This window comes from Microtus ochrogaster, chromosome 2, assembly GCF_000317375.1.
Source record: "Microtus ochrogaster isolate Prairie Vole_2 chromosome 2, MicOch1.0, whole genome shotgun sequence".
NCBI classification, from domain to species: Eukaryota; Metazoa; Chordata; class Mammalia; order Rodentia; family Cricetidae; genus Microtus; species Microtus ochrogaster.
This window is the reverse complement of record NC_022010.1, coordinates 52,855,866-52,873,808: the sequence shown is the minus strand read 5'-3', so window position 1 is coordinate 52,873,808 and position 17,943 is coordinate 52,855,866. Positions and strand designations below refer to the sequence as shown.

The 17,943-nt window shown below is 40.6% G+C and overlaps 1 protein-coding gene across 4 annotated transcripts in view; it reads right to left on the bottom strand.

The window, feature by feature from the left end:
* Positions 1 to 17,943, bottom strand: part of Lsamp (limbic system associated membrane protein) — a 2,109,134-nt gene that overhangs the window by 35,169 nt on the left and 2,056,022 nt on the right. For all 4 annotated transcript variants that reach the window (XM_026786010.1, XM_026786013.1, XM_005344995.3 and 1 more), the window contains 3 exons: positions 16,284 to 16,418; positions 5,372 to 5,492; positions 4,778 to 4,926 (listed from right to left, as the gene is read on the bottom strand). In XM_026786010.1, coding sequence (XP_026641811.1) covers positions 4,778 to 4,926; positions 5,372 to 5,492; positions 16,284 to 16,418 — 405 coding nt within the window. The remainder of the gene's footprint in view (positions 1 to 4,777; positions 4,927 to 5,371; positions 5,493 to 16,283; positions 16,419 to 17,943) is intronic.

Genomic DNA, 17,943 nt, shown 5'->3' with positions numbered 1-17,943 from the left:
CAAAACAAGACAAAAATAAAAAAAGAAAGAAAATTGGTTTTCAAGGACAGCAAAGGGCAGGCATCTTGGGGCTTTGGTTCTACCTTGGATTTGGATTCTCAAAGTCAAAGCAATTCAGCAGCCTAGAGGGTGATCTTAGTGACAGATTGTACTGTGGACCCTAGAAGGACAGGCTGTGGCTTTGTGCATAGTCCTTAACTCTGGACTTCGCTTTTCTATTGGCTGACTCTCCTGTATAGCTCAAGAAAAAACTATATGGGAACTGTTTCACAAGGGAGCACTTCAAATTGACTTCAGCAGAAAGATAACAACTGGAATGGCGGGCAAAGTGTTTATATCAAAATAATTTGTTAACTCAGATTATATTTTATTATAAATATTACACAAGTCTTCCTGGAACTCAGCTCTTTTGACGCCCCCCCCCTTTTTTTAAATAAAAAGCAATCCAGATGCGCATTTGCTTCTTTTTATGGAGATAGTCTTTGAAGGAGTCGCTGACTATTGTGCCATACTGTTGCAGTTACAGCTCAACAATAGGGTGCTTTATTATGAAGTATCTGTACGAATCTAGTGAAGGAGTATCCTATGTCTTAACTACAGCCAAAAAGTGGTGTGCTTTCAACACCAAACTCCCAGATTAACAGCTTAGAATGGTTTCTGAAAAATAAGGGGGAGGCTGCCACTGTGAAGATTCGCTGTAGCCATGGACTGTGTGGGCAGCTTTCAAAATCTAGTAAAAAGTAAAATGAATAGCCCCCCCCCCGCACACTGGTGCATAATGGGCCAGTGAAGATGTCTTTGTATTTTTAGCCATTTATCTTCAATAATCTTGATATCTTAATAATCCACCTATTTCTCTGAATTGATCAACAAAACTTTCCTTTAACGTGGAAACAAGCCACTCACCTGGAATGTTACTTGAGAATCTCAACAATTTAAAGATTTAAGTTTCTAGTCTAGGAATCAGTGGACCCAGGCCAATGAGGGTTGGGGACTGTGGGAGTTGGGGAATGGAAGAAGGATTTTTTTTTCTACCATGAAAGAACAGAACAGTGTCTGGAGAAACACCTCACGGTGTGAACAGGAAGAGATTAGGTGTTTCTTCACCTACACATCATGAGCTGTAGATCCTGACATTTTTGTCTATATAAATAAATAGCGTGTTGATTTAGAAACTGGCCTCTGGAAACATTAGGCTCACATTGAAATCTCAAACTCAGCTTGTATATAACTTTGTTTCACTGATTTCAGAATCGCTGTGCCATAAGGAACCATGAGAACATAGTGAGACCGTCCCTAAGTGAGAAGCATGTGAAGCAAGCACTCAACATAGCCTCCCTTGGGAAGAGTTAATAACACTCAAATCATTACCCTTATTTTTCCTCCCTATCCATTCTGCTAATGGAAACTTAAGGGAGGAACTGCGACAAGGTACAGCCATCATCCTGGGGGTAAACCTCAGTTACCAGAGTAAGAACATTGAGATGTTCCATATGTAGACCATGAAACTTCTCGTGGTATCAGAAGAAATTCCAGTCTTCAATTATGGCATAAACTGCTCTCTCCTGATAGACTAAGGAGCTGAATCCCAGCCCAGGCACATTGTGCCACTAGATTCACGCATTTATAAAGATGTGAAATGTACAGCTTAGTTCAGGTATGAAGAAAAATGCCTAAAAGGAATTATTCAAATATACACACTAAAGTAGTCTCTGGCAGAATACGGGCATGTGTGAAGAACAAGAATAAATGAAAGAGAAATGCTTCCACTGGCTCAGGGAGAACGTATTATAAACACAATGTATTCTTGCACCGTCATTCAGTTATTCTGACCCCTCTGGAGAGGTGAACAGACAGTGGAGAAGCGTTCATATATATGTTGCTGAGGACAAGGGATGGCAATTGACACTGCAGAAGTCAGCATGTCACTGCAGTGGACGGGGCAGGAAATGTGCTGACCCACCAGCGAGGATGAATAATCATGAACTCAGGGACTCTGGCTCGAGGTCTCTACCTGCTGCTGTCTCTGGCTCTAGCAGCCCACCAGCTGCTCTTTCTGCCCTGGCAGAGCTTGGTCAGCAGAGCACCCTGCTGCCCACACAATGTTTCTGTCAGAGCCTCTGTCTATTCCTCCTGACCCTGCTGGGTGGAGAAGGAATAGCCATCGCTTTACAGGGGCCTTTCCTTCCCTTCCCCTTTAATCTCACCCACTTAGAACTGAAGAATGGGTAGTCTCACACAGTCTGAAGAATGGGCGATCTACTCACACATGCTCCTTGTTTCTTTCCTTTCTTTCCCTCTCCTTTATTCCTCCACCCGATCCTTCTTTCTTTGCCTTCTTCTTCCCTGTCTCTTTTTTCTTTTGGTTAGTTTTTGATCTTTGCAAACTTGGCCACCGTAAAGCCCCACTTCAAGGTTCTAGCTTTGCAGGTTGTAATGACATGCTTCCTGAACCTAACTGATGGAGTTGAGATGGGCCTGAAGGCGCATGCTGTTCTTATTGCAAAAGACATACAGCTTTTCCCTTTGAAGTTCCTAACTGGGTTTTAGGTTTAAGAAACAAAGTTGCTGGTTGCCTAATTTTCTACAATGTCAATAACTCCTTTCTCTTCAAAACCTAATGATCTTTCATTTGTCTTTAGGAAGTACACAACCTCTCAACTTGATCACTGCGGGGGAAAAAATTCTAAAACCAAGGTGAAGGCTTATGCTGTGTACACTAAATGCAGCTGTGTGTTTCTAAATGCAAAACTGGTATTATGCATGATGCTGTGTAGAGGGCAGTATGGGACCGCTGGGAAGATGGCCACCAGTGATTACAGCACTGTGTACGTTATAATTGAGGATGATGTCCCCCAAATCATGAAAATCTTTATGATATGAAATATTTGATCAATTCCCTGATTCTCTGTTTAAAATTGAAATTCCCTAAGATTTTTAAAATATTTTTTCATTTTACCATGTTAAATCCTCTTATGGGCCGCTAGGATCTGGCATTCCCCTTTCACTAGCCCTGCAAGTGTCTCCGCTCTCTGTGACTGAACCCTTGCTCTGTCTCTCTGTTGTGAGGATTCTCTCCTCAACTTTTCCTTCCCCAGACTAAGGCAATGTTTTACTTGTTACTTGAACTGCATAAGTCTCAAGCTTTTCTTACTCTTAATGTGATGTGTAATTGTTCATTCTTCTAAATAATTGGGTTGTAATATTTTTTATTTTTTGATCCCCTGAAAAACTCTTTTGTTATTTGTATGATGATTTACTTCAGCAGGTTTCCCTAGATTCATCAGAATCTCAGATTTCTCGTTGCGACTGGGGGGTTTGCCTATACCTTTGGATTTCCTTGTGTTAGGGAGGAACGAAGTAACTACATTTCTTAATCCGTAGCTCCCTAAGTGTCTTTAGTGCTAAGTCCTTTAGTCCCTAAGTGCTCCAGCCTCCAGCTGGAGCAAAGACTACGTACATTTAGTCTTTAGAGACAAGTAAACAGCATATGAGTATCCAGCTTCCCACGGATGTATCGTTTCATCTGTAGCTCATCAAACAACCACAGACCGATGCGAGGAGGAGTTAGTTAAGAATAAGAAAGTTAAGGCTCCATTTAGGGTAGTTCGTGGCTGTTGGTTTTCATAAGTGGCTCTAGCTCTCCAGCAGTTTTCAAAGAGTTTTGATTCTGTCTTTCAAGAGAACTCTTACTTAAATTGATTTTTCTTCCCAGAATTTTTTTTTTCCTTGAAGGCTCACCTAAATTGAATACAACAAGATGAAGACATCTTTCCTAGCTATGGTATTTTTTTTTTCCTAATTGAGCACATATAGAGGGGAAAATAAGCTTTTAGTGGTTTGTTATCTTCAAGTAACAATAAAACTTCAAAGTGTTTTCTATATAACCTAAGTGAATTTTGAGCTCAGAAGGCTAACCATTTGCCTTACTTATTCTGATAAATAAAGAGTCCGTGTTCCACACAGTGTCATCTTTCTGTGATCTCATTCAGCAAACTCTGCATCTCAGGGACATTTGAATCTGGAATTATAGCTACCTGACCAACAAGGCTGTGGAGCTAGAGACCTGATTGAACATACTGCCAATGACCAAGACTCCACAACAGGGATCCCTTAACTTTCATACCTTTGAAAAAGCTGATTGCTTCTCAGCCATCTTTCAGGGTCTTCTCTGCTCTTCAGAGACCTGCCCTTTCCCACTGTTCTACCTCTGCTGCCAATGGTGTATCAGGTCCTTGCTGTCATAGGGAAACCGTCCTGCAGCCTCCTCTCTTTCACGTTTTATATCGGGCTTTAATCATTCATCATACCCTTGCTCTGTGTCAGTAAAATCACTTGATTTTTCCAGATTCTCATTTTCCTAGGGCTTCATTCACTCTCACTGAGTATTTCTTTTCCTGGGGACTCTTGCTGCTGGAGTAGACCAACAGCCATCTATTTCCTGGCCCTCAAATTACCCCAGTTTCTTAAAGAGGAGGCCACAAAAGAAATATATGTCCTTTGAATATTCTTGAAGAGTAACTAACCAACCAGGGGGAAAATGAAACCAAGAGACACAGATGTAAAACTGGGCAGTTTTCCAAAGTAAGGGAGTACAGAGTGGAGTTCTTCCCCTTTGTAAATCTTGTCCACTGGGACCAGGAGCCTCCATTCTGGTTTCAACAGGAGTGTTCTTATTTCTGTATAGGTTTACTTTTAAGAAATGAGGGATGGCTTCAAGTCAAAGCGAGGGAACCCTGCACTTACACCGAGTCAGGTTCTGTTTTGACATACTTACTGAAAAGGACTAGGCTGGCATTGGTGACGCCCAGCTTGTTGGCAGCCACGCAGGTGTAGTTGCCATAGTGCTCCTCAGTGACATTGGTCACCGTCAGGGAGGACTGGCCCTCAGTGCTCTTAATCTCAAGGCCATTCGCACTGTTTATCCTAAGAGGAACAAATAGAAGAGTTAGAAGGGATAGGGATAAAGGATGCGGCTTAGTGGTTTCTTCTTCTTTTACACTGGAGTGTTTTAAAAAGAGGAGAGTCAATAGAGGCTTGTTTTCTTTCCTCAGTTACTCCTTGTAGTCAAGTTCTCTTATCAGAACTGATGTCCATCCATAGAGAAGACATAGCAATGGCTGAGTCCCATTAAAATTAAATTTCTACTACATCCAAGAAAAATACATAGGTGGAAATTATCAGCTGGACCATATTCTTCACATTTAAATTTATCTGAGAGCTTTGGGGTTCAGATTTTGGGTGATGTAATAAAGGAGAAGTTGAAAAGGAAAAACCACAAAATTGCAGACGACTGAGGTCTTTCCATGAGGCTCTGGGAGACTTTGAGATCATAATTTGGAACTTGGGCCATAGAGCATGTAGTACATACCTGGTGTCATCCCGGTACCACTCAAAGTCAGGCGCAGGCACTGCTGAGGCCTCACATTTGAGGGAAGCTTGCCGTCCTGTGGTGGCTTCATTGCTCTTGGACTCCGTGATAGTGGGTGGATCTGTAGCAAGGGCAGAGAGAGAGGTTTCTTATGCTAGAGGCAAAGGATGCTCCAGGGACAAAGAGAAGCAGTGAGAGAAGCTTTAGGAAGAATGGGTCCACAGGTTCGTATGAGAGCTTGAGAAGGCTCCAGAATTGCTACCCTGAATAGAGTTAGAAGAAGTATCTGGTTGGAGAGAGACAGGAAAGAGATTCTGTGATAGCATCTTTGACATCCCTCATGAGCAGGTAAAGGGGACTGGTCGCCATCAAGCTAAGGTAAATTGGAAAATGATGGATGGAAAGGGGAGTTGGCTTATGTAATGATACACTTTTTATAATAGCATTTTATGGCAATGAAACCCAAGGTTTCTTTTCCTTTCCTCCTCAGTCATTCCAATTGCCGTTTATATTATCTGTGATTTTTTTTCTGGAAGTGGTAGAACCAAAGGATTTTTTAAGATTTATTTTTAGATTATATGTAGGCACGCATGTATCTGCGTGGGCATGCATATATGATGTATAGGTGAGTTGAGCGCTGGAGCCAGTGAATTCAGAAAGGGTACTGCATACTCTAAGATGGAGCTGTAGGCAGTGGTGAGCCAGCTGACATGGATGCTCGGAAACATGCCTCCCCAGGAGCAGTGCATGTACTTAGTCACTGGGAAAGTGTACCACTTGCCCTTTTCTTTTTCTCATTGTTATTGTTACTCTAGCTAGAGATGGCTTTGAGGGGTCTGATGAAATAAGAGGGTTAAACTGCTCCCAACTGAAAACTCTGTCCTATGTTTTCAAAGTACTCCAGAATGTAAAAAGCAAAGAAACTACCATGGGTCATTGCTTTGATCTTTGCCCCAGGTGTTCCCTTCTGTAACTGTGTATGACCTAAGCAAATTTGGCTTTTATGTATGGTTTGCAATACGATATGCCTCATAGTACACAAAAGACCTGCTTGTCGTCAGGACTTCACTCTCACTGGGTGTTCAATATTGCTTTGTATTTTTTTTTCCTTTGGCTGTGCCTAACAAAACTATAATTGACTTGAGATGAATGAAAAAAAAAGGCTTATCTGATAGTCTAATTTACTACGAATCTCTAAATAGTTCTACTAAGATGACTCTAACTTAAAAGGTAAGATAGGAGACATGACCTCCTGGGTCCAGGGCTGTTTTATGACTGTGTGAATTTTGAGAAAAATGTTTTTCCCAGTCAGGGTGTTTGACTCAGGCAGTAAAACTCTTGGCTTTTAGGCATGAGTACCTGAGTTTGATTCTAAACCCCCAGGTAAAAATGCACACGGTAGCATGAGCTCCTAATCTAGCCTCACTGGTGAGTTCCAGGCCAAGTAAAGGAATTTGATGGCATTCCTGAAGATGACACTTGAAAGTAGGTCCCCATCTACATATGCACACACACACAGAGACACACAGACACACACACACACGCACACACACACACAGACACACACACATTCACACACACCACAGGTAAGAGAGATAGAGACACAGAGAGACATACAGAGAGACATATAAAGAGAGATTTTAAAGCAAAGGTTATTTTCCAGGAAATGGTAATTTAGCTGTGTGCAGGTAGAAAAGCAAGCCCAAGCACCATTCAATATGCTCAGCTTTTGTGGAGGAAAATAATTAGTAAAATCAACTTTGACATACACAACTCATTCAAATTCTTGGCCTGTATTTTTTTTTTTCTGATTTTCTTCTGTGGTTTTGGGAATCAGTTTTAAAGGCCCCTGTCTACATAAACTCTGAGCCTGAGTTATAGTCATGTACACAAACAAGCATCAGGCCAGCCTACAGTTCCCTTCCATCTCATTTTATCATCAGTATAAAGTTTTTTCCCACTTTCAGAGAGAACAGAGTAAGAATACATTTGAATAATGCTCTCAAACTGTATGCAAGCAACCGGCCAAGGCATTGCTATTGTTGGCAATGTTTTTGCTTTAGACTTAGCTATTTATTTTCTTATAGGCACAAAATGGGAAGATGAGATATTGAAAAGCTAAATGGAAGAACAATAATGACAAAACCTGGACTGAAAGTAGGGGTCCTGGGATATGGTTTCAGTATGGTTGAATGGAGCTCTTATTACACTCTGTCACCTTGGCCTTGGCTTATCACATATATATGACGAGAATCACGTTTAAAAGCCCTTAGCAATTTTCACAGCCTATTCTTCAAAACTTGGCTGTCTTAGAGGTCAGGAGTAGGAAGTCTGAGTTTTGAGCCTAGCCTAACCCACAACTGTGCTTTGTAGAACCATCCACATGAGTTTAACCCTCCACTTTCTCTTTTTCTTTTCAGCTTAAAATGACCAGTAAGGTTCCTTTAAAAAGTTTTTCTATGATTGGCTATTTAGGTCATCAGAGCCCATCAGTTCAAAGGATAATACATGAACTGGATATATTTGTGCTCATGGTAGATCAATTCGTAGAGAGATGGTGTTGTGGGATATTTGTACATTGCATGCAAGTGTGTTGCTGTGTTTCGTGTAATAAAAAGCAGAGAGCCAAGTAGGTAGGAGGTAAAGGTGGGAATTTTGGGCCGAAAGAGGAAGTAGGGGGAGGAATCTAGGAGCTTGAAGGAATACCAGACGAAATGGAGAGTAAACAGAAAGTGCAAGATTGAAGCGAGGCAATGCCATACGAAAGGGCATAGGTTAGTATAACTGGGTTAATTTAAATTATAAGTGCCATTTGGGAACAAACCTAAGCTATAGTCCAAGCTTTCATAATAAGAAGTCTCCATGTCATTATTTGGGAACTGGCTGGCAGGTCAGAAAAAGATCCATTACAGGATACAATATAAAATAGAGAAGGTTATAAGCTTAGATTTAAATTTCATATACTTGAGCTCAAATTGAGGTTTGACTCCTCAATGTTCTCCCTTATTAAGAGTTTAGTACTTTGCCCAGCATCACACTTCTTCAATTTCCTCATCAATAAAATGCTGGAACTAGCGGCAGGGAGGCCCCTTTGGAAACTGATGAAGGAATTTAGAAATATTCTGCTCCAGGTTTATGACAAAAGTATGTGCAGGAGAGAACAGATTCTGAAAATGCAGGGGTCCGGAAATGATCACCGAGAAAGGGGCTAGATGAATGGAGAAGAAAAGGAAGAGTAAGAGGATACGATTCAGGATTTTTGTTTGGGAATCAAGAGAGGTCATCCACCAAAATAAGGTACACAAAAAGTGGTAGTTGAGATTGATGCGAATGTGAGGACCTGAGACCAGACATATCTCCAGGACCCATGTAAAACGTTGAGCATGTTGGTGCATGTCTGGAATGCCAGGATTGGGAAGGGACAGATAGACAGATGACTGTCTACTCAGTTCAGCCAATTGCTGGACTCCATCTTCAGTAAGAAACTCTGACTCAAGGGAAAAAAACAAAACAAAACAAAACAAAACAAAAACAAAATAATGGCAACAACAAAAACAACCAATAAGGTAGAAAATGATAGACAAACACAGCTGAAGTTACCTGTGTTCCTCATATGTATACACACTCGTATACCTATACACACATGTACACATGTAGATACATGCACACACATGCGCACATGCACATATACACATCACACACACACACACACACACACACACACACAGAGTAAATGAACAAATAAGCTAGAGATGACCAACAAAGAAATAACTCAGTACATTTAACTGTGCATCCTCACCTGTTTTCACCATTTTTAAAGTTCTTCAGACACACATGGCTTCACAATTTGTAGCACAATGGTATACATATGGATGTTGGTGGGAAAGACAGTTTTGATTCTGATTCTACAATTTATTTAGTTATTCAATATTGGAAAATGAATCTTAAGATATGTTTGTTTCTGTAGCTACATGCAGATAATTGACAAATCCTTAGTGAAGATGGATGCCTCACTACTCTGCCATTTACACAGCCAAGAAAAAACACACACTCATATTCTACCACCAGCACTACCAGAACTACCAGCACCAGCATCACCAGCACTACCACCTGCACCACCAGCACCAGCACCAACTGTACCACCACCTGCACCACCACCAGCACCCCCAGCACCACCAGTACAAGCACCACTACTACCATAGTAGGCACAGCCATAGCTCTAGTGTCTCAACATGCCATTGCTGTGGTGCACTCCTTCAAATCCCTCTGCCCTAGTACTAGGATCACAAGTTCCATATGCGTAGTTTTGCAGAGCATTTCTTGCTCTGACTGTTTAATTCCATCTAGTTATTTAATATACCTATTGTTGCCTATTACTTGGGGGATAATGTGGGATTTCCTCCCCTGACTAAAATACTTGAGAACGCACAGGTCCTGTTTGTCTCATCTTTTCTCTTTGTCCTGTTTGTTTTTGTCTGTCTTTATTTTGGAGATAGTGTCTCACTATATTGCTCATACGGTTCTTGGACTTAGGACCCTTCTTTTTGAAAAGAATAGCTTGGATCACAGGCATATGCCACCATAGCCAGCTAGTGCACTTTGTCCTTTTGGAATTTAGCTTGGGGCTAGGGAACTGGGTCCTCTGTTTCTCAAAGCTGCATGTAGGATCTCTCCTTCCTGTTCTCATACAGGCAGATATCCCATCCCAGGGCACCTGGTGTGTGTGTGCATGTGTGCATCCATGCAAGCATGCCTGTATGTGTATGTGTGTGTGTGGCTAGTTGAATGTGATAAGATACTACTTCTATTTTGACCTCTAACACAGAAGCATTTGTGTCTTTCAGATTCATCCTTATTTCTGAACTTGTTTGGTACACAAGCAGCTAAACAACAAAGTGTTTATTAGGCCATTAGAGGCTGGCTAGATGCTAGAGTTAAGTGCATTATTCAGAAAAGGATGACTCTGGTCAACCACCAAGTCCAAGCACTTGCTTCCTTCTTTTAAAACCCAGCAAGTTTCCTTTCACCGAAGTGAGTTCATAGCTACTGATAAGGAGTATAAATGCTTGCTCCTACTATTATTTCTCCAGTGACATCATAGTCCAGGTCTTCTTCCATAGCTTATGGGAATGGACATTTCAAAGTTCATTTGGAATGAATTCTGTGTAGGTGAGGCTAAGAAAGATCATTATGAATTATATTGTTGTATGCCTAATATAGTTAAAATAAAAGATGTCCTTGCTCAAAATATGGTTATAATAAAAATGTGGTTTTTACAAATGCCGCACAGAGAGATTCATTGTTATTCTTTATGTCATATTGGAAGAGCTTACAATAGTCAAATGACTCCTCTAGTTTTTATTACTTCAAACTTTCAGGCCCTGAAAACATTAATCAGGGCTTTCTTATTCTTACATCACTGATAACAAGATTCTTTCCATCAGAATGACAATGATAAGGATAACAGTGGCTTAGGCAAAAAAAAACCCTCTCATTCATTTAATCTTTTTAATATTGGGGGAAATGCAAAAACCATGAAATTTGAATAAAGGGTTTAATTTACAAGAATTATATACACATGTGAGCATTGTTTTAGATATTAGACATCCTTACTTATCCAAATGGTGGTTCTCAGAGTTAGGTGTTAGTAGTATTAGTTGAAAAACAGGAAGGCAAATTTGCAGAGGGCTAGTAACTTGTACAAACTCATATGACCAGTTGCTGAAGAATGGATTCAGAACTAGGTCAATCATGTTCTGAACCTCTCTGATCTGCTTTATTTGTTTGAATAAGTTCTTTGATTTCATGTTTAGATTTATGTACTTTACGTGTCTCAATATCTTGCTCACATGTAGATCTGTGCACCACTTGCCTGCCTGATGCCATTAGGGGTCAGAAGACAGCATTAGATCTACTGCAACTGGAGTAATGGATGGTTGTAAGCTTTCATTGCCTCTGAGTATTGGGAACCAAACCCAGGTTCTCTACAAGAACAGTTAGTGCTCTTAACCACTAAGTCATCTCTCCAGGCCCAGGAATAGACTCACGCCTTTAATCCCAGCACTCGGGAGGCAGAGGCAGGCGGATCTCTGTGAGTTCGAGACCAGCCTGGTCTACAGAGCTAGTTCCAGGACAGGCTCCAAAGCCACAGAGAAACCCTGTCTCGAAAAACCAAAAAAAAAAAAAAAAAGAAAAAATATTACACAAGTGAACTTGGAAAGTAAATGTTGCAGATTTTTGTTTTCAGAGTGCTGAAAAAATGGCACAACCCATAGTGACATAGTTGCTCTATTTTTACATTAGGAGTCAGAAGATAAAGGCTTGATTTCCTTCTGTGTCTCCATAGACACCCCTTTCCTTAGCTGCTTACCTATGAATGCAGATGATGACATCTTATTATACTGCAAGGTGTAAGGCAAATACATAAAATCATATGCAAAGAGCACAAGAAGCACTTTTAGCATCTAAAGTACTAAAATTAATTACATTAACTGCTTTGACCACGATTACTCTGTTTTGTGTGGATGAAAAGTTACCATGTTAGACCTAGGAGTCTTAAGTCTGCCATACACAAGTTCTTTGGCTGTGTAAGAGAACGTTTATACTCCATGTCTATGAGAGAAGAGGGTGGCAAGAACATGAAACTGGAGAATTGTGGTTTAGGGAGGAGATGGAGGATCTGGGAAAGGAGAATAATTATGATTAAGTATATTCTATGAAATTCTCAAAAAATAAGTGAAAGTGTTATTTGGAAAAGGTAAGATCGGCACAGAGACTGGCTGAGTGTTGCCACAAATACCTAGAGAAGATCTTACTCTACACTGAGGGGTTATTTTCCTAAAATTTCCTCATCAGGTGACTTCTGATGAATCAAAGTACTGCAGAGTCTGGTGAAAATACACATTTAGGAGCTAGAGAGATTGCCCAGTGGTTACATATATGCTTGCTGCTCTTCCGGAGAATCTGAGTTCAGCTTTCAGTAGCCACCTGGCGGCTTATAATTGTCTATAATTTTAGATCCTGGGCATCCCATGCCTTTGACCTTTTGGACTTGGTAGGTACTCATACACACATGTATACCCAACAGGTGTCTTCAATCCTGCTTGCCTACTGTGAAGCAATTTCTTTCTGCTTTCTCTAAATCAACACACATCATAGGTAAGGGCTGTGGAATTCATGTCTCATGTCCACCACCATCTGTACAGGGTGAATCAGTTAGTGCTAGATGCGGAGTTGGGTGAACGGGAGATGGAGAGGAAAGAGAAGCTATAAAGGGTGACAATGTGAGCCACTCAGAGAGAACTACGGGCTGACAGAAGGTGGGGACATTCGCATGTCAGCTGAGGAGTGGGAAGAATGAGATATAGAAGCAACCTTTAGGAATTTCTCCACAACTAGGAAAAGCTGTCCCCTCTAGGCTGAGTCAGACTAAAATCAGCAGCCTGCATTTACTGAACTTTGCTATGTGATGGATACTACCCGGAACTTACTGATGAATGGTGGAAGCTCCAGTTGAGAGTGTGCACCTAGGACCTGCAAAGAAGAGGTAGTGTATCCTCGTGATTGATATCTGAAAGAAATCTGTGGCTACATAAGATGCAGAAAGGCAAAAGTCTTGTCCACTGTATAAATTTCACTAAGCTTATTTAATGGCAAAGATTTTGAGCCAGTGATTTAGCCTTCTATAGGTGCCAGGACCTCCTACCATTTAGAAAATGGATGTTGCATGTAAAATGGCTATGTGTAATGAGATAGACCTACCACAGAGGCGGGCTATCTAAGAGAAATAAAAAGGAGCAGCTACAGAATCTGCTGTGAGCTCCACGGGTGAAACTGTTATGTCTCCCTTCCTTACTGTGCCAGCCTTTATGTGTCCTGCACGAACATCTGTTGGTAACTGAGTAAACGAGTCGATGTGTGGCAATAGGAAAGTTATCAGTGCTAAGATTGCCATTTTTAGTGGTATCCAGGGTACGTTCATTATGATAATCTCTCCCACCGGTAGTTTTCTTAGGCATCCTGATTGCCGGACCTAATCCTGAAGCCTCTGGCTTGGAAGGGAAGAGAACTCAGGGTAACAAAAGAAGGAAGGTTCAGATAAGGTGACAAAAGGTCTCCTGGCTGTTTCTCTGTCAGTGAGAGCATGCTTCTTTAATTCAGTCCCGTAAAATCTCATCTATTTACATGATGCAACCAGAGGTACCATGACTTATTTGAGCTGGTGTAGTGACTGATTTCACATAGATGCACTCTATGAAGGTTGGAGGGGGAAAGGAGATTCCAAAGGAATTTGAAATTAGAATTTTTTTCCCTGATGTGTAGCCAGCACCATTTATTTCTAGAGTTTGGAAAACTATTAAGAAGGAGTTTTATTTTGAATTTTCTATCTATACCTTCAGTTAGCATTGGTTGAATAGTTTTACAGGGCTGGGCACATTGTTGTTCCTCTTGGATAGAGCACATTGGGTGTTTAATTGAACTCAACATGTCCATGTAGTCTGTTCCAAAATACTTTTTGTGACTCTGCAGGCTCTGTCCGTATTTAGCGATTCACTCATCACTGGCCAAAGCTCATATTCTCACCAAAGTTTTCTTGAAAATTATCAGTACTTTTCCCATTCTAAATTACACTTTGGGGACAGTGGAAAGGGAGCAATGTCAGACTAATTGCTTCAATAATAACAGGACCCAGGCGGCTAGCTTTGATCTTGGAAACCATCTACAATCCAGACCACTTTGATGTTTCATACAATGGAAGCATAAATATTTTCTATTTACTACATGATTGGACTTTCAGAAACCTAATTAAGTTGAAGGTCAATTAAGAGAAAATGAAATCTTGACTCCAAAAGTCAAAGAAGAGGTGGCAGATGATAGCACGGCTATGTGTGCACAAAAGAAGTTAACTAACCTAATTATAACTTACATAAACAGCCAGAGAAATTGCCTTTCATGTGAAAAAAAGGACCTAAAGCATTTTATAACATTGAGATCATTAATGCGTCTTTGAAACACACCCAGTACTGCAAAAGAATAGTAACACTGGCATTTCAAAACTCTACTACTAAAAAAAATTGGAGACAGCCAGGGATAAAAGCACTTCACAGCTCATCAAATGCAGGCCCTTGCTCTTCAAAATGAGACCATAAACGTGTAGTTCAGTGCTGTGTCTATTGCTTTCCCCTAGGTATACTTCCAAGTCTTCACTGCCCATTTTGGAAAGCTGAAAGGCTGGCTGGAAGGGGCACAGGGGACCAGGGCATTCCAGCATAGGCTGAGCTACCTTAAACAAGATTTCTGAACTCTCTAATGCCCAGTTCCAAATGTCTACAGCAAGACTATAGATGCTTATCTCATTGGATTACCTTGAGATAAAATAACATGCTTAAATTCCTAATAGGAAGCAGTGTGGAGCATTACAGGTAATTGAAATGCCTCCTTTTCCTCTTCTTCCTTGGCAGGTTTGGGCCTTAGAGTCAAACAGACCTGAGGCTGAACCACTTTTCTTCCATTGGTTTTTGTGTTGCTTTGAGTAGGTGATTTCCTGGACTCAGACTTTGGTGTCTTTTTTTCTTTTTTCTTTTTGGCGTGAGACAGGGTTTCTCTGTATCCTTGGTTTTCCTGGAACTAGCTCTGTAGATCAGACTGGCATCAGACTCACAGAGATCCACCTGCCTCTGCCTCCTGAATGATGGGACGTGGCCACAGTCTGGCTTCAGGCTTGTTTCTTAAGTTTTAAATTGAAGTTGATTAGATTTACTTTTTTCAGGGGTATTAGAAGACTAGAGAACATTTATCCCTGCTCTGGCACATAGGTAGCAGCATGAAAGTCATAACATGAAAAAATATAATTCATCATGGCCTAAAATACTCTTTCCAAAGTGGTATAAATTATTTGTGCATGTGTATGTGCGTGCATGCATGCTTGTGTGTGTGATCTGTGTGCATAGATGGAGATGGGTGTGTATAAAGGGTATGAATGTGGTGACACACATGTACACACACAGAGAAATGATAGATACAGATAGATGGATAGATGATAGATAGATAGATAGATAGATAGATAGATAGATAGATAGATAGATAGATAGATAGGAATACATGTCAGGATAGCTCTCTGTTCTTGCATTAGTCACAATTTTGTGGTATAGGAACTTGAATTTGAATGATCTTTAAGGACACTGCTAATTGAGTAAGATAAACAATTTTTCTATTCCTTTGCTGGGTGACACACATCTTATAGATCCCCTCTTACTCCCTCTTTCCGCTTTGAACTACATCTAAGAAACCTTTCATCTGACAAGTTCAAAGTATACCCACTTACCTATGCATCTTAGTAAAATCTTCATTTCTAATGCCCAGGCTTTAGGAGAAATAGATAACCAAAATTAACTTATCAGGCATCCCTGTTAGCCATCAGGGACACACAGTATCTGACCAAATGAGCTTGAATTTGTTCCCAGTGCCAATTAGTTAAATAGCAGAGGATAAAATATAATCTTGGGGGTATTCTCTTCTGACAAACAATGCATTAAGATAAAAATTCCAGCTAAAGTAGATAGGGATTGCTGCTTTTCCCAAAGTAATTTGACCTTGGTATCCACAGACTCTACAGCAGTGACTGCCAGAAATTTGAGTGGTGTCTGATCATGTTTTCTTAATTTCACAGTCGGAATAAAAGACCAAGGCTCTTGTGAAATGTATCATTGGTTATATTTAGAATCAGAAGAGTTGATTTATCAAATTCAAAGGCCAAGTCTTGCCCTTGGAAGTGTCCAGTGTATAAATGTGCATTCCTGGCCAGAGGAAGACCTGCTTGAAATACTAGGAGCTTTTGATAACGGAATCTGTAGAGTTCTCTAGAAGAGAAGATACGCCCTGAGCATGGAACACGTGCTGCTGTTGTACTTACAGTTCACAGTGACCTTGACTTGTTTGACGTCCGCAGAAGAGACCTCATTGGCAGCCTTGCACTCGTATTTGCCTGACTGCTCCCTAGTGATGCCGAGGATCTCCAGATATTCTTCTTCTCCTTCAAATTCTCTTCCTGAAAAAACAGACAATTGCATGATTTTTTTTCTAAGTCTAAAATATGCTGCAGATTGCTTCTCCCCCCCCCATTTTTTTTAAAAAAAGAAACAATGAATCAGAAAGGTTTTTTAATAATTTGACAACATGCTTTGTCTGAGGTCAAATTCTATAGACACAGGCCCCAAGAAAAAGTTTCTTCTGAACTTGATTAAATACAAAGTGTTCTGGGGAAAACCAGGTAGAGAATGGGGAAATGGGAGCTGGAAGAGAATGAAGCCATACAAGATCATGACGCTGGGTTAAATCCCCAGAAGCAATGTTGACTCTGTTCTTTGCAGACTCCAGGGACCACACACATCCCTTTTCAATACTGTCCTGATAACAAGAAGACCGGAGTTCAGAGTGCTAACACATTCATAATTGTCGGTCATTGATGAAGTGTTTGCAACAGGTAGGGGCAGGAGAGCACGGATCACCAGAGATACTCATGAGGCACTGTTATCATCCTTACACTATGAGTTTTGCTCTTATACCACAGTAGCTATTAGAAAGAGAATGACTTGCTTGTGACAAACACCAGTCTTCTGATTATATGAATCTTGTTTTCCACAAAAATGGTGTACCAGGACTGGAAAGACGATTCAGTATGAAAGAGAGCTTGCTGGTCTTTCATAGGCCTCAAGTTCATATGTCAGCACATCATGAAGCTCACAGCACTTATGACTCCAGTTTCTAGGAATGCTTTCCTCTGGCTTTTAATAGGCACTCCCACATACGTGTTGTGTGTGCATGCATGCACGTACACACACACACACACACACTTAAAAATAGATATAATATAAACCTTTAAAACTAAACCTTGTGCTAATTTTTGTCTTGATGCTATGTTCTCTTTTTGATATCACCATCCAGGATTTCAAGCCTGCAAATGTGCAGCTGAGGATGTGTTTGATGATAGACTCTGCTACCAAGTCCGAGTGTAAGGAACTACACACCCATGGGACTAACTATTGGAACTGGAGACAGAGAGGCCCCATTTTGCAAAAATTTACAAAATTGGGTGTTTTTGTTTTCATAAAGAAAAACTATATAGGAAACCTTTTAAATTCTCTTATGGAACCTAATTGATAAAATAAACATTTTTTTTTCTTGAATAGATTGAAAGAAGAAAAAAGTTGGGGGGCATTAAAGGGGAAAAAAGAAAGTGGACAATGAGGTTGGGCAACAGAGAGAACTTAGCTAGTTTAGAGAGAAGATTTGTGACCTTTAAATTCTACATCACTCACTCGCCCAAATGCACAATTCCATTGCACACTGGGTTAGCACAGAGCAGCTGGGAAGGGTGTTAAAACAGTCCTGCCCCCATAGTGGAATCTTGCTCCTCGTCATGCTACACTAAATGGTACCAATTAATGACTCTGCTCAAATGCCACAAGCTGTTCCTTTCCTAAAAAATCCCCTAATGGCCAAATCAACATAACATCCAGCCAGCATGGACATGAACTCTTTGTTTCAGTATGTCAACCAAGCTTCAAATCTGC